The sequence below is a fragment of the Mya arenaria genome, chromosome 16 (genome assembly GCF_026914265.1).
Source record: "Mya arenaria isolate MELC-2E11 chromosome 16, ASM2691426v1".
In the NCBI taxonomy this organism is placed as follows: Eukaryota; Metazoa; Mollusca; class Bivalvia; order Myida; family Myidae; genus Mya; species Mya arenaria.
The window spans coordinates 23,746,123-23,769,394 of record NC_069137.1 but is presented as its reverse complement, the minus strand read 5'-3'; the positions used below and the strand labels follow the sequence as shown (position 1 = coordinate 23,769,394).

The window sequence follows — 23,272 nt, the reverse complement described above, 5'->3', positions numbered from 1 at the left end:
CATTTTTATAATGTATTCACGTTTGTATTGATTGTACAACCTTTTCAAAGCAATTTGATCGCTGATAACTCAAGCTATTAGTTTACACATAATTGTGTGTGCTTTAAGAAACGTAGCGAAATGTTGCATCTGATATTAAAGGTATTGTGTATAGGCTTGCCGATAATCATATACATCAATGTATCCATTTTAAAAGGTTGTTAAAAGTACACATGCCTAGAGGACGTAGTGCACGAAAAGAAGCCCAAACATACACGTGTCCGTGAAAGTAGTGTTTCACAGCATCTTTATTGTTTTTAAACCACTTGTGAGATCCCTTGTGAGGTCAGTTTAATTATTAATGATTATCCAAGAATATTTACTCCGCTACCCCTAAATTTCAACCCTCATAATGTTAACGAAATATCATCAAACTCAATTTTAAGTTAAAGTACCAAATACAACCAATCATTATGAGTCTACGTGCCAGAAATAATTAATTCATTAATTCATTCACTAATTAACTAATTAATTCATTAATTAATTCATTAATTCATTCGTTCGTTCGTTCGTTCGTTAGTTCGTTAGTTCGTTAGGTCATTCATTCATTCGTTCCTCTATTTATTTGTTCGTTTATTCGTTCGTTCATTCGTTTATTCATTCGTTCGTTCGTTCGTTCTTTCGTACGTTCGTTTATTCATTCATTCATTCATTCATTCATTCATTCATTCATTCATTCATTCATTCATTCATTCATTCATTCATTCATTCATTCATTCATTCATTCATTCATTCATTCATTCATTCATTCATTCATTCATTCATTCATTCATTCATTCATTCATTCATTCATTCATTCATTCTTTCATTCATTCATTCATTCATTCATTCATTCATTCATTCATTCATTCATTCATAAAACGATAAAGGTTATTCTTTGACATGAGATACATTGATTGATCCTACTGCTTGGCAATCATGTTGAACGACCTTAAAATTAAATCGTTAGTGTGATCTAGATTTGACTAACCTATATGTCATGACCTCAGCATATTATGAATATTTGTACTAGGTTTTTTGAACATCCAAATTTCAAAGCACAGATATTTTAAAAAAAACGACCATGACCTTTGTCCTACATCCATGTGTCTTGCATGCACTGAAAGTCCCCGTTATAAACAAGTGTGCCAGTTTATTAAAAAAAACACAACATAGTACAAGTTACAACTGCTTTAAGCAAATTTGCTAGAAACAATGACCAAGACGATCGCATGAGGTCGATTACGAAGACACGTGATACGTTGTAGTTATATAATTTGTGCCAAAAGTTTTTGAAATACTCTAGTGCATGTGACAATGCAGCATGTGACAAGGCAAAATACAACTATGATGAACAATTATGATTTTTTTAAATTCTCAATTTACATTAAAACTAATATGTGTGTTTGCCCTGATTTAACTACGTCTTCGAGAGCACTATTATCTATCCACGATTTAAGAATAAAACTGTTCCCATTTTAATCACTTCATACGCTGTGATTGGTTCGCCATAACACACAAATCGATAACAATACACATTATTTACACTGTTTTCCAACATCCCAACCAGCCCCATCAACAAACATGCTTGAATTACCTCCTCAGTAAAAAAGGTGACAGTAACTTGGTTAAGTAGAAGGTGCTAACCGGGGTTTGCGGTCATTATTTACAAGTATATGATACATTATACCAAGAGTCTCCAATTATTTAATCCATACATTTAACAGTGTTGAAACATTTCTTAATGCCATTGGAAATGACTACTATTAACAAAGATATTCATTTTAATTAGACCGCATTATATCCACTATTGTTACATAATTAAACAACGAAAAATCAATTCAATTGATTTTATTACATGCAATATCTACATACCACGCTATAAATATAAACAGTATTGCTGGTTTCATGTTAAAGCATTCGCATCTTTCAAACTTGTATAACGTTTCTGCCAAAGAGAATATAAAGTGATACATATACATAGTTTATAAAGTCAGTGCTATATGTCGGGTAAAGCAAATGTAAACTATCCGTTACATACGATTTACGAACAGTAAATACATTTAGATAATATAAAACATCAAATAAATTACACAGTGCTTACTCATAGTTTACTTCCTCTTTCGATTTATATAACAAGTATTACATCGATAACATAGTCCTTACTAGTGCTTAATATCATCCTAATAATTTCTTTCAATTTATATAACACATATTGCATCAATAACACAGTGCTTAGTGAAATCGTTATTACTTCATTTAATTCATATAACTCGTATAACAAACATCATTCCGATTACACCGTACGAACCCAAATCCCTACTACTAAATCGATTTTTTTTATAAAAAAACAACAATAAATTAACTACACAGTGTTAACGCCTTTCCCTTTTTCTTTATTCATCTCATATAAAAAATAAATAACACAGTACATATCGCTATTTCTTCATTCGATTTAAATGACAAATATCACATCAATTACACATTGTTTACTCAAGTCGTGTTTCCTTTATTTCACTCATTCCATTACTCATATCTATATTACTTCATTCAATTTATATAGCAGATATCACATCAATAACACAATGCTAACTGATATCCCTGTTATTTCCGTTTATTTAAGCAACAATTATCACATCAATTACACAACGATAACTCATAGGTTTCTCAATTGTTATAATCACTATTTATTAGTCTTTGTTTCAACAGCAACAGTTTTCATGATCAAAAGGCCGTCCTGTATTTCAGACTTCAAATTCACTCTTGTCTGAATATACCGTTTTATTTTTTGGTACTGTTTCTTTGGTGCCACGGTACATCCATCTAGGACACACCTGACACCATTTGTGCGGTTTTCAAGCCACTCCACCATACCCCTGAACGACCGCGCTGTCATTGTTACCTCTTCTAGATGAGCACATTCGACAAAATGTGGTAGCAGCAGTGCGTTATTACCTAGGTCTATACCCGACATTTTCAAGCGTATTAAATGTGTTAGTCGTGGAAGAGTTTGACATAATAAAGCATTGTTGGTACTACCTTCTATAACTAAGATTTTTAAATTATTCGACCCATGCTCAAATGACTTCAAAATGCTATATTCAACCGATTTTGAAACAAAAGTTAAATCTAATGAAAGTAAATTCTTAGTTTTGACCACAATGTCCGTCGTTTCAGATCTAGTGATAGATAAGTGTTGGAGACGGTTGCACGCCGAAAGGTCATACTTTCCAGTCTGTTGATCTATCATTACAAAGAATAGTGTGTCCGTGGAGCAATTGAACGCTTCCTGAAGTTTCTCCTGGCTTATACAAGAATACTTGGTAGTGATATAACGTACCCTGGACTTGTTCATTGATAGCAGTGCATCTATTGTATCGGACTCAGTAGTATAACAATAATCAAACAGTGACAGCTGAATACCCACTTGTTCACTGGCTTTGGCTTCCTTATAGCCTGAGACCATCAGATTCTGAATATGATTGCCTATTATATTTGTCAAGAACTCGTAATCGTTGCGGATACTGTTCGACATTATGGCAGACATCTCATTTGCTAACTCAATGTTCAGACCGCACATGAACATGAAAACCTGTGAAATATCCAACAAGTCACCGTTCTTCTCATAAAAGGAAGTTAAAACTCTATAAAACTCTTCGGGATGGTAGGATATGTATACTGCAGCAAGAAACTCCTGAACACTTTTGTGGATGAACGAGTAGTTTGATGTCTTTCTTATCAAAGATGCTGCTTTTGTTTCTTGTAAAATTCCGGACTTCAGTAAAAACATGAGATTAACGGGCGGCAAAATGTCAACTTTCTTAAAAACTAAGGACGACGTTCGGTCGCTAGAAAATAAAGTTGTAAATGCAAGTTGTGCTATCTCCATAACAATGCTGTAGTACTTGTGTACATTTTCCGTGTACTGGAAACATCGTGGGAAAAGAACATTTTTCTGCGACACTAAAGGAACAGGAAGAGCTTTACGCCCAAACATCATTTCAATAGTATATCCGTATATGTCACACACAGAAAAGGATTCATGCATTCCCTCAAACCACAAATATACAAGTAACATTGCTATAATAGGTATGAATAAAAGACGTGTTACATCCATTCTATCAACAAACTTGATCAAATCTAGCAATGTTCTCTTTTCTTCAACTGTTTCATTGAGAATGTTCAATATTTTCTGAATCAGTAGCTTTATATCCGCAGTTCTCTCTATTTCAAGATACGTGTCAATGTTTGTGTCCTTTACGCGTTGTTGGGACATCCTCCAGGGTCGGGATGTTATCATGACAGTTGCATCTATTGTTGGCGCTAAATATGGGAGTACTTTGTCTTCTTCTGAACAGCGGCATTTTGTTTCATTAGGATGAGTCCATTCATCCAGGCCATCTGCTATGATCACGCATTTGCTGTTGGACAAAACACTTTGCATAGTTGAGTATGCACAAGCGCTCTCATCTTGTTGATAAATTATGTTGATGAGCTGATCGCGTATCATGTCTGTCAGGTCGCAGAGGTCGCAGCTATCTCTCAGAGTAAGGTGAAATAAAAACTCAATTTCTTTATAGATGCCTTCATCTCGAAATTGGTCATCCTCCTTTGTTTCGGGAAGGAACATTTCTTTAAGACCGCTGTTTGTTTGAAACAACTTAAGTGACCCCAAAGACTCAGATAACGTTTGATTTGAAGAATGCTTGTCGGGTTCGTTAATCGTATTAGTTGATGATAACTAATTTGCCCACTTTAAAGCACACATTGCGGCACATGATGTCTTTCCCATTCCGGCCTCGCCAACAATGAACACGTTTTTTCTGAATTCATCCATTTGACAGAACAATTGTCGGTTAGATGTCACAGGTGTTCCCTTTCCTTTCATATCCATACCAACCTTTCTGTGATTTTTCTCAAAGATTTTTTGAGGGACGTAAAACATATCAAGTTTCTCGTTCTTGTCCGACAACAGGGGCGATATGGGCGCACTATTGAGTCGCTTTCGATAATATTTTGTCAGCCGTTGTCGTAGATCTGTGAACAAAGTACAGTCTTTTTATTTCACATTGTGCATACATTATATATAAACCAGTATTATATTCATTTAATTAAGACCACGCTTTGTTGTTGACATATTCGTTGTAGGCGTGGTAGGGCATTTTAGTTTTTAAGTGTGTTGCTGTGTGAATTTACCGCGAAGTTTGAAAATATACTACATAGATGATACAACATCGAATATATGTTCGAGCAGTTGTATTTGGCATTAATGTTTTATTCGAACATTCTCAGAACAATACAGGGTAATCATTTGTTCCTGATAAACGATGAGGTATCTTTATTTTTCAAAAACATCTATGTTTAAACTGAAATTTATACTGCTGTTATTTCGCTTATAAAACTCCTTATTGTGTTGATACGCATAAACGAAAGAACATTTTGGGCATTTACCTTCCTTCCGTTCTACGTTTGACAGGGAAGAAACGTCTCTTATTCTCAGCAAGGCTTCTGATGCAGTCTCTTCAATAACGCGTTTTCCAGTTTCAATCGATATTTTTCCCTCCAATACTGTCTCTTCCATTTCGAGTTTTCCAGTTTCAATGGCTGTTTTACTCTCCAACAACATCTCTTTCATTTCGCGTTTTCCAGTTTCAATGGCTGTTTTACTCTCCATCAACGTCTCTTTTATTTCACGTTTTCCTGTTTAAATGGCTATGTTACCCTTCGACACCGCCTCTTCTATTTCAAATTGTCCTGTTGCAATGGCCGTTTTACCCTTCAACAACATCTCTTCCACCTCACGTTTTCCAGTTGTAACCATTCTTGTTCCCTTCGAAACCGTCTCTTCTAGTTGACGTTTTACAGTAGCAATTGATGTTTTACTCTCCGACACCGTCGATTCTATTTCACGTTTTCCAGTCTCAACTGCTCTTAAACCTACAGCAACCACATTTTGTACATCTTGCTTTCCTGTCTCCAAGGACATCACAAGCTCATGCTTTCCAACCTGTATTGTTGCTCTGGCTTCTTCAAGTAGTTCACGGACATCTTCGGACGATATTGAAATAGTGTCTTTTTCAAGCTAAACAAATAGCCAATAAAAGATCTTACAATGATTTTTCTATGTCATTGATGTACATATTTATAAGTGAAATACATGTACATAACTGATTTCGGTTCATTCGATTAAATGAAATAATACAGTAAAAAATGTTGCTTTAACGTATTAAGTGTTAACATATATTGTAGTATTGTTGCTGAAGCGTCTAGTACTTATTTAAAATGGAGCGTGATAAGAACATTTCATGTAATTCGCCTTTCTTTCTAATGATATAAATAGTTACCTGTTTTAGTTTAATAACAGCTTGTTGGGCATTGCTGTCACTAGCAAGATATTTTGAGTCTGTTAGAAGTGTATTCAGTGTGGCAAAATAGTCAGCTAAGTTGTTATCTGTCACTTTCAAATCTGGAGAATGACGAATACTTCGACCAATCTGCCGAGCCTGGAATGTAAATTTACCAGAACTTGAATAATATTGTGTCATTGTGCTAAAATATACTAAGCACTATACTATATATTATTGAATACATTTGAATAAATTGTTTTAGAAAACGTGGAAATCACAATTCGTAAAAATTCCGCACTCCATGTTGCCGGGGCAAACTATAACATATTTTAAGATCGATTTAAACATTGATAACTCATTTTAAGGAACATTTTTTAATTTCAATGTACTGATTACACATGTATACATCATACCGTCGTTAAAACGTTGGGTTGGTTAGTGATATTGAAGGAAACGCTTCGTTGGATCTCTGTACAGTTGATCATGACGCTTATGATGCCATTGAAATCTGTCTCGTCAAACGTGGAAACATCTTGGTAGCCGTCAGGTGGCATAAAAGATTTGGCAACTTGCCAATGGCTGGAACACCACTGGTCAGCCTTAGTGTTCTTCCAAGACGGTCCTCCGTATCTGTGAACAGCGCATAATTCGTCCCGAAAATCATCGCACATCTGCGAGGGGCAAGGTCTGGACATTTTTAGTGCAGAATTGTGATACTTGCAGTTTCGAGGAGTTGAGCACAGTCCTTTTGTAGGACACCGTATAAGGTTCTCCGTCAGACAAAGATTGCATGATGCCCCAGGTGCGAGGTTCCGAGCCTGGATGATTGAGGAATAAATATTTTGCTGAACGCGGTATGAGTCGCCTTCTACAAGATCCCGTAGACCGGCCTTGGTGATCCTAAGTGCGAGGGAGCCTTTAAGCCAGTTCTGGTTCTCCTTCTCTTTCAGAATGTCTTTGTATGAAGCCATTTGTGGGTCATGCGCCTTATCCTTGGTGATTCAATCTGGTCTGAACACGGCCTGACTCCACAGAATTTTCCGGAGCTACCTGAAGATAACAACTTAGTATGTACCTATGTATGTGTGCGTGCGTGCGTGCGTGCGTGCGTGAGTATGATGAGGGTGCATTGGTGCATGATTTATGGGTGCATAGATGCATGGGCGCATGTGTGCACGCATGTGTCTGACATTCAACTTACATTCGTATAGATGAAAATAAAGACACACAACTGAGAGGCGTTTATCCGCGCATTTAGAAAACAAATTAAATAAACTCCAATGTAAATGATTTATAGTATGTTTTGGATAGTTGTGATCTTGTAACAGGACACTTGTATTGCATTAATAGTAATGTTAAGGTAAAAATATCTGTTTGGACAAGTGGAGTGGCGTAACTCTAAGCTAAGCTTAGCTAAGAAGAGAATTATCTGGTGAATGTATGTCATCTGGTCATTCTTGCTGAATGATTCCATATTTAACAGTTCTTTTTTATTCAATGCATGCGGACATATCTCTTATTGTGATATCTGTTTTGCATTTGCTGTGTTTATGATAAATATATTATATCTTTGGGCAACGTTTTGACATGTTAGACATATACAATAAAACAAAATGTTCGAGAGATGATACTTCTGATTGCTATGTATAAAATCCTAAAGCAAACAAATCAGTAGTATCCCTGATTGTAATATTGATTTTTGATCAACAGTTTTGTGTCAGGCGGTAGTCATTTGCTAAATGTTTCGACAAATGAAATAAAAAATATATTTCAATCAATAATAGACACAATATTTTTATAGTCAAATGTCTTCATTCCAAAAGATAACTGCCATTGAGTCGATTTTGTTAAAAAGCACAACAAAAAAACACGATATTTTACTTTCGAATATCCTAAAATAAAAACTATAATGTGGTTAACAAATTATTTGCCATGTTTGAATAACTTTTATACCCTATTAAAGCCCATTATGTTTTACTACATTCTTCTTAATGTGGCAGTCTTTTGATTTTAAAACAATATATATACATGTCTAACAAACATACATTTTGAGCGATAAACCTTTGTATTATATACCTATATATTTTCTGTCAAAATACGGCATTTTCAACTGAAAAACACGAAGAATCGAAAATAAATTCCGTATAACACATTGCATTTTTCTGTCTCCGTACTAAACACTTGAACGGGACTACATCTTTTTGATCGGACATGCTCGGTAATTTCTGCCATTCCGATTCCATTTTGACCTGGTTTACATATAAAGCTTATAAATAAATCATTGATATAGTATTTTTGTTCAGTTGTATATAACAGCAATCATTAATAAGGTAAACAAATGTATAGCAAAAAAATCCCATTTACAAATTGTTTGTTAAAATATGCAGAATATCGCAAAACCGAACGCGATTTTCCGGAAACTAATGTGTCGGCTGCAAAAATACTTGTATACTACTGGCAGATGTAAGAATGTAAAAAAACGCGATTTCGTAAACAAAAATACAAATATTGCCTGACAAATATCATCGCTGGAAGTACCGGCTCGATCGGATGACATCGCCGCTACAATGCAATCAATTGTAGCAAACCACATTTCCGAAGTATTTTCCACAAAAAGCATATTCAGTAAAATTCCTTCAAAATGCTCGGCTACTCAACTGTAACATCACTATCAACAACGAAGAAAGATCGCCACAGAAAAACAAACGTAGACGGATTCTACGAGATTGTAATCGAGAATGACAGTGATTGAGTGCCCTTAAAGTTATTGGTTCCATGAATTAAACAGACATTTACCAGTTCAATCGTTTACTTGTTTTAAGATGGCAAATGTTTACTTTCATTTTAGTCAATTCATAAGTGACGTCACGGTCTTGCTTAAATATTTGATATTCATACGCCATTCATATTTTGAATTTTACATATATCCTTGGTACTATTTTGTCTAGTTAATTACGTGTTTTGGGGTTCGATGAAATTAAAACGTTTATATAGTTTGCTATGTTTATTCAGAAATAGTTTGAAAGTATCTTTGAAGGTATATAGTAAATGGAAGATTATGTTCAGGAAAAAAATCTTTAAGTTTGTGTAATTCATGATTTTCGTCCTGCTTTCTATTAAACGTCTTGTTTATAGTTTGCACATTTTATAAAAGAACGTTGCGTACCTGTCTATTTTGACCTTTGTTGAATGAAAATTGAAAAAAAAGACTTATTAAAGTAATCGATTAGATATGATTTAAATATTTCAGCGCATATATATATATCTTTAATGAAATTCGCATTATCTATAGTTTCAGGTTATCTATGGTTGCCGAAATATCTTGTCGGGTGTTCATATCTTGTTTTTGAGATTAATGCTATTGAACTGCAGAAGCGATCGAATTGGGATTTTAAATAAAATGCCACGCATGCGCAATACCACTTTACTTGGTACAAATGACATGTATGCAGTGGCAATACTGCAGGTGCTTTGGCTTGATTTCAAAACGGGTCTTTAGATCTGTTTTCAAATCAGATAAATGTTGCAATAATATTGGTTTACCGTGCTCAAACAATTGTTATTTCAAAGGAAGCTTATACATGCTTGTTCAGATATATTCAAAACATGTTCTATCTTAGCCAAATATAAGATTATTTAATACTATCACATTCTGCAAGCTAACACACTTCACTGTTTAAACCCAAACATGATATACGAACAATCAGAGCCGAGATAACAGTTTGAATTTGATAACGTTTTGCTCTGTTGTATCTTCAATATAAATGTATTTACGTGAGTTTCGTATATACTGATCATGTGATCATGATATCTAGTTGACTTGATGTTTGTCGATTTGGTGAAATCAAATTCTCTGTATGTAATTTTAAATCGAATGATGAAAGATTCAAGAAGTGAAATAAACTTTCTATCAAGTAATTATTATATAAAATAAGCATGTCATGTATCTCATAATTTCCGGCCGATAATGTACATTACTCCTCATCAGCCAAATGTCCTGACACATATTAGTGCCACAATCCCTGTCTTATACATGCATCCTCATCAGTCAATATCCTTGACGGATACTGTCATCTATGAACATTGTCTTGATATGTAACTCACCATAAGACACAATCCCTGTCTTATACATGCAGCCCCAATGAGTCAATATCCTTGACGGATACTGCCATCTATCCACACAGTCGGGATATGTAACTCACCATAAGCCACAATCCTTGACTTATGCATACAGCTCTCATGAGTCAATATCCTTGACGGATACTCTCACATATGCACACTGTCGGGATATGTCACTCACCATAAGCCACAATCCCTGTCTTATACATACAGCCCAAATGAGTCAATATCCTTGACGGATACTGTCATCTATGCACACAGTCGGGATATGCAACTCACCATAAGCCACAATCCCTGACTTATGCATACAGCTCTCATGAGTCAATATCCTTGACGGATACTCTCACATATGCACACTGTCGGGATATGTCACTCACCATAAGCCAGAATCCCTGACTTATACATACAGCCCCAATGAGTCAATATCCTTGACGGATACTGTCATCTATGCACACAGTCGAGATATGCAACTCACCATAAGCCACAATCCCTGTTTTATGCATACAGCCCTCATCTGTCAATATCCTTGACCGATACTTCAACATCTGCAAACGTCCGGCATATGTTAATCCTCAGCATTAAATGTTTAAACATGATATGTTCATAAAACATTGCTCATAAACCAGAAAGAAAATGTTGGATTTGAAGATTAAACAGTATGCACGAAACATCAAATAGAAATTTCACACAGGATAAGGAAAAGCTTAACTACCAGACGATGTATAAGTAATTTTCTCATGTGAAATATTGACACATTTGTGTTTTTGAATTATAATGTGGAGGCGACCTAAGTATATATTATCGTTGGTATAAAGATTTCATTCATGTATATTTGTTAAAAATTTATCGCCCACTTGGCATGACAGTTTCAAGTATCTATGTGGCAATCATTCTTGCCTAATCATATTGTCAATACAAAACTTTATTACGTGTTTTTTTCAAGATTGAAATATTGTTTTTTGCATAACATTCCGATTACCATGTTTGTAGCTACCGTCTGTTATCTTTAACATCCTGTAAAAGTACGTGTAAACAATGTCTTCTCTTAAAAACGCGACGACTAATGGCCTTTTATCTTTCCATAAATCAGAAATAGCTCTGGAGTTAAAACTTCTTTAATAACAAACAAATCATTAATCTTTCAAGAAATATGGACCAGGTTTCCTTTGCAACAAACATTATCAATCCAATAAGCCAGCATGATACAGCTTATTTTAGCCATCATATTTTTTATCAACGACCAAATGTTTGTACCGGACAGTTTTACCTCGTTAGGATTATATAAAGTAGATCTTTTGCACATTCTACCGTTACGAGCATTAATATGTATAGATAACTGCAGTTATGATTTAGGCAAACGGAAAAATCACAAGTTTGACAAAAAATGGTCAAATCAGAATTTCAGGTATCTAAATACAAGCAACCACATTGACTTTGCCTTGTTTGTACCAACCAGAACTACTGCAATCCACATATACACCTATGTTCGTACAATGGACGATATAGCGGTTTAATTAGGGATTCTATTCAATCGAAATCGAACATCATACCATAAACAACACAGTGTTGTTGGCAAAATTGCCACATATTCGGTAGTTTTAGTAATAAATTTCCATTAAATGATAGCGCCCCTTTGTCTGTTATCTTTAACATCCTGTAAAAGTACGTGTAAACAATGTCTTCTCTTAAAAACGCGACGACTAATGGCCTTTTATCTTTCCATAAATCAGAAATAGCTCTGGAGTTAAAACTTCTTTAATAACAAACAAATCATTAATCTTTCAAGAAATATGGACCATGTTTCCTTTGCCTCAACCATTATCAATCCAATAAGCCAGCATGATACAGCTTATTTTAGCCATCATATTTTTCATAAACGACCAAATGTTTGTACCGGAAAGTTTTACCTCGTTAGGATTATATAAAGTAGATCTTTTGCACATTTTACCGTTACGAGCATTACTATGTATAGATACCTGCAGTTATGATTTAGGCAAACGGGAAAATCAGAAGTTTGACAAAACAAATGGGCAAATCTGAATTTCATGTATCTAAATACAAGCAACCACATTGACTTTGCCTTGTTTGTACCAACCAGAACTACTGCAATCCACATATACACCTATGTTCGTACAATGAACGATATAGCGGTTTAATTAGGGATTCTATTCAATCGAAATCGAACATCATGCCATAAACAACACAGTGTTGTTGGCCAAATTGCCACATATTCGGTAGTTTTAGTAATAAATTTCCATTAAATGATAGCGCCCCTTTGCCGTTATGTATTTGGTCTTTTCTCGGTATTTGGTAAGTTTCAAGTGCTAAATAACTTATTGAACACAATACCTTCGAATAAGAGTTACTGAATTTAAAGTGCGGCTACTGTACGTAAGTAATGGCTTTTGTCGCCATGGAAACAATATAATAATTGATTGGTCGCTGTTAATAGTCAGAAGTGCGGTCTATCATTAAATCAACCTTCAGTTGTAGAATGAAGTGTATGTGCATATAAAGATTTACATTATCGTTGATAACGAGGAAGTTGAATTCCATTATCACTATATATTCGAATTAAATGATGAAATAGATTTGTAAAATTCGATTGTTAACTTCCGAGGTCGCCAATAAATGATCCATAATAAAATAAAAACTAAGAATTCATGTACCAGAAATAAATCGTGCAGAATCGAACATACGTTATTTAATAGTTATGCGTACATTTCCGTATTTTCTTTGGTATCTTCGTGCTTTTCTCTTGAACAAACATACGAAATCAAGTGTTTATCAATTCATCATAATAAAAAGTGAACATTATTGCAATCTATTAGCAATATGAATGTATACATGTTTGATGCTTATTATAATAAATAATTTTAAACACGTTTTTAGAAATCAAATTGTACTATGAAATTGTTTATGAGATGATCCCCACAACGATCATGTCTCAAACATACGCCCTTTCAGGTTAAGGAATGAAAACTTTGAAAACTGTACTTTAAATCTGATCAATCATGCATTCTTGAAATCCCGTTATCTAATAAAGACACTTCAGGTGTATTCAAACGGTGATTATATTTGCTCAGCTTTATTGGCAGGTGTTTCAGAGATACATGCAATTTAACAAGGGGTTTAAAACTGGTTTTCTTAGGTCCATGTCGGGCGTATTAATCTTAAATGTAACTTCCCTTTGCGGAGGTCTGTTCAAATATTTAGAACGGATATTTATTACAGCATTGATAATATGGGTACACTGTTGAAATATTTTAGCTTGGTAACAATCCGAAAACCTGACTGTATTATCCAAATCAAAGCAGTCAAAGGCACCTGGACTCAGTGTCACCATTTGTCAAGGTCAAAAATACAAAAATTCGAAACGTTTAGGACTTCTTCTCTATAAAATATTTAATGATAGTAATAAGTAGAATGGTCTAAACATTGAAATAGCAGGTATGTTCGACGTGTCAGCCAAATCATAATCCTGCAATGCTTAATGTTAATTGGTTTGACGTAGGGTAGAATACCTAAGGCAAACATTGTATGATACGACATAGTTATTCATGAAACGATACGCAGTGTTTTCGATGTTCATATCGGAACAAATTGACTGTTAAATACATGTTTACATAACCGAAGTTGGCTTACAGTAGAGACATTGTTTTCTGAAATGGTTTCTGTCTGTTAACTTGAAAAATTTAAACATTTATAATTGAATAGTGTTAGTATTAATAACAAATCTCGAATAAAACGTTATTAGTTCCTACCAATTAAAAAAACAAACTATAACACTTTCGAAATAAGTTTTATTAAAAGCGATGAAATACATAAGTTATGTGAAATCCTTTATTCATAAATCTTATTAGTTCTGCGATTCTTATTAATTCAAAGGAGATCACGTGATATGTGATAAAGTACAAAGCAGAGGGAACAACTTATTTTTGATATCCATCATTGACTATTTTATTATACTTGTATAGTACTTCTGGTTGAGAAACAACCGGGCGCTTTCATTACTTTGTAAATTGTTTTATGACATCAATATCCATATAAATAAAAAAACCTCGCTCTTTTTGATTAACAAAAACCGACACTGTCTGGAGGGTAAACTTCAAGCCTTCTTCTTCCCAGCCCAAGCATTTAATTTAAAGGTAAATATTTTTTGGTCTGAGAGAAAAGTCGCGCACCCCGAATCGCGCCCAACACTAACGCCCCTCTCTACCATATAATCCTTAATTTAGCCCTGAACATATCTGCGGTAGCGAATGAATCGACAGCTATCCAAAAACAAAACCTTTGCCATTACAAGTCTAGATAACGATATGAAAATACCTTAATTTAAATGTAAAGACAGGTATTGAAAACGAACCTATGATAACAAATGACTTATATTATCAGCCACTGTACGATTTAGTTGGAAATTAGCATTAACAGTATTCAATAGACATTTATCTGACGAGATTATCATACTTATTCACATAAAAAAAAGTATTAGCAAATCACTTACAAAATCTAACCTTTCTTTCATAATGTCCGTTCTTTATCATCCCAATAACGCCCACCTCCGGGGGCCATACTTCTGCCTAGTTGTACGTCTGGTCCTGCCAGTGTCACACTGTGAACTGGTGAACTGATTAAATACCATTTAGATATCACGCGAGGATATCGAGAATGGAGGACGCCTGTCTGATTATGTTTTTAGTCTAGTGATAAGTTTAAATCGGTATTTCAAAATAAACTTGCATAAACCAAATCAACATTTTGCCCGGATGGATACTCACGCATAGATTATATTTGGCAACTATTTTTTTTAAACTTGAAATTGAGTTATTTTACTTATTCAATGCACACACATAAAACAAAGCAAATATTCAAATATTAAGCTGAAAAACAATTCAGAAGCATTTACCATTTCAGCGCGTTGATGAAACATTACAAAGGGATAATATTTGATATACCTAAATATTTATAGATTTGTAATGTTTGAACAAAAGGCAATGCGGCATGTCAGGTTTTGAAATGTATTTATGATACGCATTTCGTGGAACAAACGGTTCAGTCAATTGTTTATATATATCACGCCAATGACAGGTCCGGTATTTGATATACAATAGATGATTACAGCACCGCCCGTGAGGTTAATTGTTGGACAAGAAGAGATAATTCTTGGCTTGTCATTTACATTGAGGTATTAGTTATCATATTCATATCAACCGTATGGTTTATGTTTAATATTAGACTTTGGTAAAGAATGCTCTTACTTTACCTCAAAAACATCAACCCTGTCAACGAAGGCATATAATCAGCTTCAAAGCGTTCTCCTATATCGTGTCGTGATTCCTTTGTTGTGTGCTTACAGCAATTGTCTTCCTCCATGACTAAGCTAATTGGCAGGTTATAATGTTTAGAAATATTTGTTTTCTTTAACCTAACATTTATCATTGAAACAAATTAGCTCACGAAGGATTTACTACTAATTATTTATGTGTTTTATAATGTAATTTCCTAATACAACATTTATAGGAATACTATTATGACTTTACATGAGAAAGAATTTTGGCGAACAGAAATTATTAATACGTTCTTAATTCTGCTGGAACAGTATATAGGTTAGTATTACCATTCAACAATCGTCGATATTATATGCATGCCAACTTTTGTGCCCTTATGTGTGGTCACAAATTTCAACATTATCGAAAGAAATTAAGAGATCTTGTGACAAAAACCGTGTTTAGGCGTTTGTTCTTATTAACTGTCAAAAAAGCATACCCTGCACGTGTAGATAGAATAATTGTCTTAAAATGCCTCATCGTGAATGACTGTCGTGCTTCGCATGTCGGATGTTACCAATTTATAATAATTTTACGGAATTTTCACCAGGCATTTCAAGCCAAAATAATAAGCAAAACATAATTAATATTTTACATGAAAACTTGTAATAATTGAGATCCCTCAGAATATTTACAATCCGATAAATCATTAAATAGGCATTTTACCGTTATCTCTGGCCTTTTGAACGACGGCATATAGGTGACACGTGTAATTGTTTAATCCATCTCGTTGTCACGACTTATAAACACGTTGTGGCCACGAGGTACAATCTTGTTCATACCACTTACCTATATCGAGATCACCACTTAGTCTTAAAATGGCTTTATGCTCTACACAAAAGATAGAGGAACCATTTACAATGTTGGTCTAGTGGACAATAGACGGGTTCAACTGTTTGATTTACAATTTGAATATATATTTAAACATAACTACGCCAAGTTATATCTATTAAAAAGTAATTTTGAGTAGTGTTCAGTAAGTAGACCATAGCAAGGGGAATAACCACATCTTTGGAACAATTTTCTACAATTCAGAGTTGTGGAAAAACAGATTTTACTACTATCATACTCAGACTTTGAGATATAACGATTCACATCTAACTATGCAATAGTTCGGACTTTTTAAAGCTTACATCAGAACACCCACTTTGCTGAGGGATAATACGACTCTGATTCATCTTTCTAGTCCAATGTTCTAGGTAAAAAGATACCCATTACTGAAAATAGAGACCTATGCTACCTCAAACGAGACAAAGTTGAGAGATTTGTAATGAGTTGATAAGGGCAACCATATTGTACATTATCGTTAAATACAACTCTGCCTCCGACTGGAAATGAAAAAAAAACACACATTTAAAAACAAATAATTGCAAGCTGCTGACATGCAATATTTTGTGAATTTAACTATTTTGAATTATGTAAATGTAATGTGTTATTAAAGAAGGTAAATACAATTGGTTTATCTTAACAGCGCATTAAAAAGAACATACACAACGTATTAGTGTAGTTTTTGTTGTTGCACTGTATTTTTGATTGCACTTAAGAAGGACGACCTTAATTATATTCCAATACATTTTGTAAACCTTTTGTAAATAATTATTCTCCGTTTAATCAATACTTGTTATTAGGTAAAGATAAAACCCTTCAAATCTGTTTAAAATATATTGATGTGGTGCAGAAAAGATAATCCGAAAATATGCTGCAAAACCCACATTTCACCACATAAAAATCTTGAACGAGGAACTACTGGGAATGCACTCACACCAACGTGAATTCCGTTCAACCTATTTACTGCGGCATGGCAATACTGGTTGTAGCCAAATATTTATTGTACGATTATTTTTGCAAACCTTTGAAATCAACATATCAGGACAGTATAAAATAAATGTCTGCATATGTTTTAAGCAGTACGTGGATACTGATGACGTCTATCAAGATATGAGATAATATTAACAGCTGTACGTTACGTCTTTTTATCACCAAACCATCCGTTATTCAATGACGGACGCAAGAAAAATGCTCATTGTAATGAGAAATGAATATGCAGAGTAAGGATGAAAGACATTGTAGCCTGAAGGTCATAAATGAATAGCTTTACATGTAATACAAATGACACAGAAGTGACTGAGAAGAGATGTAAAGAGATTCCTTGCGCCAATGGAGCGAAGAAAGAAGTACTTTTTGTACACAACAAATTAAAACATTTAAGAATTACGCAGTTACCATCTTAAGTACAATGACACAATTAACCAAATATACTTTCGGCGATCAACGTTTCTGGCTGGACGCTGGCATATCCAGTTTTCCTTATGGACATTGTACTTATAACTGTAATACACATTGAAATTAAACACATAATAATAAGCACAATTGATATTCCGTGTATAACTACGGTGTTGTTGTTAATTGACTTTTATTATTGTTATTAAATTTAATAAATTGAATTGTTTAAATTCAACAATGCATGCATAACAATATGTTTTACTTAACGTTTATATAAACACATAAACTAAAACAGGATTTCAGGTTGTTCCCCTTTAATTTCATTTGTAAGAAGGACGACTTTTCTTATCTTATACAGAGTTTCTGTAAACCTTTTGTAAATGATTATTCTCCCTTTAATCAATAAATGTTATTATCATATGTAATATTGTTAGCAATCATTTTCCCCATACTTTTCATACGTTAGATATGCATTTCAAATGTACCTTTTTCTATTTACGTTTATACTTAATTACGTAAGACTTGACGTAACAATGACGCAGGATATTACCGTTTACTTAAATTTGAAAACTGTATGCTCACTGTTCATTCAAAGCGAAATAAATCTAATGTTGTTATAACAGTTATCCAAACTCATTTGAACTTTTGTGTGAATTGTTGGTACCTGTATATATTATTCTTTTAAGCCCCCCCCCCCGCTCAAAGGCAACATACTAAAGTATGTTTTTTACGAAAAAGAACAATAACATATGTTCAAACATACATTAAAAATTGTAAACTAAATATATTATGTCGAAAAAATAAAGAATCTGATATACCGCATAAACACGATATAACCATTGTGAAGGAATGTTTAATATGATATTAAATTAAAAATATAAGGACATGATATGTTTAAGATGTCCAATTGACAATGAATTATCGCCTGTTTGCACTATTGTCGTTCAGACCAGGGAAACTATCTAGTTTCATAAGGTGATGTCAACACTATATTAATCATCTTGACACAATTTGTTTTTTTCTCAACATCACTCAAGGACAACTGTCTAGTTTCTTAAGGTAACCTATCCATCATAAAATAGATATACTTGTAATATTTCATTTTAAAGTTACAAACTATTCAGTTTTAATACTGTTATAGTTTTTACTGATAGATTTTCTGTATATGAATAATGTTATTAATGCAATACAAATTGCTTTATAGTTATAGTAAAATTTCGTTCTATTATTTCCCTTTTATATGTCATTATCATAATATTTGAGTCAAAATAATGTAATCGAAACAAAATGAATATAAAATTTAATTAATTTAAATAAAACAATGAAATGATCTCGATGTTAATAATGATCTAAAATGCACAAACATATTTTTTGCACCCTAAGGATGGGTGGCCTACCTTAAGTTGATGCAGGCATGCTGTGAATCGTCTTTCAAAACGAAATAATTGCTCAACATTCAAACTACTGCTGATATAAATCAGTATGCCCGAGTGTATTCGACACTGCATGAAGTAAGTTTATACCTCATTAAGGGTTCTTTCTTTGAGGTAACATTAAACTGTTTGCAGCAATGTAAGAATGTTTCAAATATCACTACATCATTGTTATCGCAAACTAAAGCAGGGTTGTGTAAAGACCAAGAGGTGATTTCAATTATAGTTGGGTTATATACTTCATAACTAATGCAGGGTTGTGTAAAGGCCTATAGGTGATTTCAATTATAGTTGGGTTATATACTTCATAACTCAAGCAGGGTTGTGTAAAGGCCTAGAGGTGATTTCAATTATAGTAGGGTTATATACTTCATAACTAAAGCAGGGTTGTGTAAAGGCCTAGATGTGATTTCAATTATAATTGGGTTATATACTTCATTACTAAAGCAGGGTTGTGTAAAGGCCTAGAGGTGATTTCAATTATAGTAGGGTTATATACTTCATAACTAATGCAGGGTTGTGTAAAGGCCTAGAGGTGATTTCAATTATAGTAGGGTTATATACTTCATAACTAAAGCAGGGTTGTGTAAAGGCCTAGAGGTGATTTCAATTATAGTTGGGTTGTATACTTCATAACTACAGAAGGGTTGTGTAAAGGCCTAGAGGTGATTTCAATTATAGTTGGGTTGTATACTTCATAACTAAAGCAGGGTTGTGTAAAGGCCTAGAGGTGATTTCAATTATGGTTGGGTTATATACTTCATAACTAATGCAGGGTTGTGTAAAGGCCTAGAGGTGATTTCAATTATAGTAGGGTTATATACTTCATAACTAAAGCAGGGTTGTGTAAAGGCCTAGAGGTGATTTCAATTATAGTAGGGTTATATACTTCATAACTAAAGCAGGGTTGTGTAAAGGCCAAGAGGTGATTTCAATTATAGTAGGGTTATATACTTCATAACTAATGCAGGGTTGTGTAAAGACCTAGAGGTGATTTCAATTATAGTAGGGTTATATACTTCATAACTAAAGCAGGGTTGTGTAAAGGCCTAGAGGTGATTTCAATTATAGTTGGGTTATATACTTCATAACTAAAGCAGGGTTGTGTAAAGGCCTAGAGGTGATTTCAATTATAGTAGGGTTATATACTTCATAACTAATGCAGGGTTGTGTAAAGGCCTAGAGGTGATTTCAATTATGGTAGGGTTATATACTTCATAACTAATGCAGGGTTGTGTAAAGGCCTAGAGGTGATTTCAATTATAGTAGGGTTATATACTTCATAACTAAAGCAGGGTTGTGTAAAGGCCTAGAGGTGATTTCAATTATAGTAGGGTTATATACTTCATAACTAAAGCAGGGTTGTGTAAAGGCCAAGAGGTGATTTCAATTATAGTAGGGTTATATACTTCATAACTAAAGCAGGGTTGTGTAAAGGGCTAGAGGTGATTTCAATTATAGTAGGGTTATATGCTTCATAACTAAAGCAGGGTTGTGTAAAGGCCTAGAGGTGATTTCAATTATAGTAGGGTTATATTCTTCATAACTAAAGCAGGGTTGTGTAAAGGCCTAGAGGTGATTTCAATTATAGTAGGGTTATATTCTTCATAACTAAAGCAGGGATGTGTAAAGGCCTAGAGGTGATTTCAATTATAGTTGGGTTATATACTTCATAACTAAAGCAGGGTTATATCAAGGCCTAGAGGTGATTTCAATTATAGTAGGGTTATATACTTCATAACTAATGCAGGGTTGTGTAAAGACCTAGAGATGATTTCAATAATAGTAGGGTTATATACTTCATAACTAAAGCAGGGTTGTGTAAAGGCCTAGAGGTGATTTCAATTATAGTAGGGTTATATACTTCATAACTAAAGCAGGGTTGTGTAAAGGCCTAGAGGTGATTTCAATTATAGTTGTGTTGTATACTTCATAACTAATGCAGGGTTGTGTAAAGGCCTAGAGGTGATTTCAATTATAGTTGGGTTATATACTTCATAACTAAAGCAGGGTTGTGTAAAGGCCTAGAGGTGATTTCAATTATAGTAGGGTTATATACTTCATAACTAAAGCAGGGTTGTGTAAAGGCCAAGAGGTGATTTCAATTATAGTTGGGTTATATACTTAATAACTAATGCAGGGTTGTGTAAAGGCCTAGAGGTGATTTCAATTATAGTAGGGTTATATACTTCATAACTAAAGCAGGGTTGTGTAAAGGCCTAGAGGTGATTTCAATTATAGTAGGGTTATATACTTCATAACTAATGCAGGGTTGTGTAAAGGCCTAGAGGTGATTTCAATTATAGTTGGGTTATATACTTCATAACTAAAGCAGGGTTGTGTAAAGGCCTAGAGGTGATTTCAATTATGGTAGGGTTATATACTTCATAACTAAAGCAGGGTTGTGTAAAGGCCTAGAGTTGATTTCAATTATAGTTGGGTTATATACTTCATAACTAAAGCAGGGTTGTGTAAAGGCCAAGAGGTGATTTCAATTATAGTTGGGTTATATACTTCATAACTAAAGCAGGGTTGTGTAAAGGCCTAGAGGTGATTTCAATTATAGTTGGGTTATATACTTCATAACTAAAGCAGGGTTATGTCAAGGCCTAGAGGTGATTTCAATTATAGTAGGGTTATATACTTCATAACTAAAGCAGGGTTGTGTAAAGGCCTAGAGGTGATTTCAATTATAGTAGGGTTATATACTTCATAACTAAAGCAGGGTTGTGTAAAGGCCTAGAGGTGATTTCAATTATAGTTGGGTTATATACTTCATAACTAAAGCAGGGTTGTGTAAAGGCCTAGAGGTGATTTCAATTATAGTTGGGCTATAAACTTCATAACTAAAGCAGGGTTGTGTAAAGGCCTAGAGGTGATTTCAAATATGGTTGGGCTATATACTTCATAACTAATGCAGGGTTGTGTAAAGACCTAGAGGTGATTTCAATTATAGTTGGGGTATATATACTTCATAACTAAAGCAGGGTTGTGTAAAGGCCTAGAGGTGATTTCAATTATGGTTGGGCTATATACTTCATAACTAATGCAGGGTTGTGTAAAGGCCTAGAGGTGATTTCAATTATAGTAGGGTTATATACTTCATAACTAATGCAGGGTTGTGTAAAGGCCTAGAGGTGATTTCAATTATAGTAGGGTTATATACTTCATAACTAAAGCAGGGTTGTGTAAAGGCCTAGAGGTGATTTCAATTATAGTAGGGTTATATACTTCATAACTAAAGCAGGGTTGTGTAAAGGCCTAGAGGTGATTTCAATTATAGTAGGGTTATATACTTCATAACTAAAGCAGGGTTGTGTAAAGGCCTAGAGGTGATTACAATTATAGTAGGGTTATATACTTCATAACTAATGCAAGGTTGTGTAAAAACCTAGAGGTGATTTCAATTATAGTAGGGTTATATTCTTCATAACTAAAGCAGGGTTGTGTAAAGGCCTAGAGGTGATTTCAATTATAGTTGGGTTATATACTTCATAACTAAAGCAGGGTTATGTCAAGGCCTAGAGGTGATTTCAATTATAGTAGGGTTATATACTTCATAACTAATGCAGGGTTGTGTAAAGGCCTAGAGGTGATTTCAATTATAGTTGGGTTATATTCTTCAAAACTAAAGCAGGGTTGTGTAAAGGCCTAGAGGTGATTTCAATTATAGTTGGGTTATATACTTCATAACTAAAGCAGGGATGTGTAAAGGCCTAGAGGTGATTTCAATTATAGTTGGGTTATATTCTTCATAACTAAAGCAGGGATGTGTAAAGGCCTAGAGGTGATTTCAATTATAGTT

The 23,272-nt window shown here is 34.1% G+C and overlaps 1 protein-coding gene across 6 annotated transcripts in view; it reads right to left on the bottom strand.

The window, feature by feature from the left end:
• Positions 1-1,991: 1,991 nt before the first annotated feature.
• LOC128221045 (uncharacterized) overlaps positions 1,992-23,272 on the bottom strand; it is a 405,331-nt gene continuing 384,050 nt past the window's right edge. For 2 of the 6 annotated variants that reach the window (XM_052929458.1, XM_052929461.1), the window contains exons 1-5: positions 14,989-15,085; positions 6,779-7,415; positions 6,363-6,521; positions 5,470-6,100; positions 1,992-5,055 (exon numbers count right to left, since the gene is read on the bottom strand). In XM_052929458.1, the coding sequence (XP_052785418.1) occupies positions 2,702-4,648 (1,947 nt within the window). In that variant the 5' untranslated portion in view covers positions 4,649-5,055; positions 5,470-6,100; positions 6,363-6,521; positions 6,779-7,415; positions 14,989-15,085 and the 3' untranslated portion in view covers positions 1,992-2,701. Of the gene's footprint in view, positions 5,056-5,469; positions 6,101-6,362; positions 6,522-6,778; positions 7,416-14,988; positions 15,086-23,272 lie in introns of those variants that run through there. The other 4 variants (XM_052929460.1, XM_052929463.1, XM_052929459.1 and 1 more) reach the window with 2 other exon arrangements.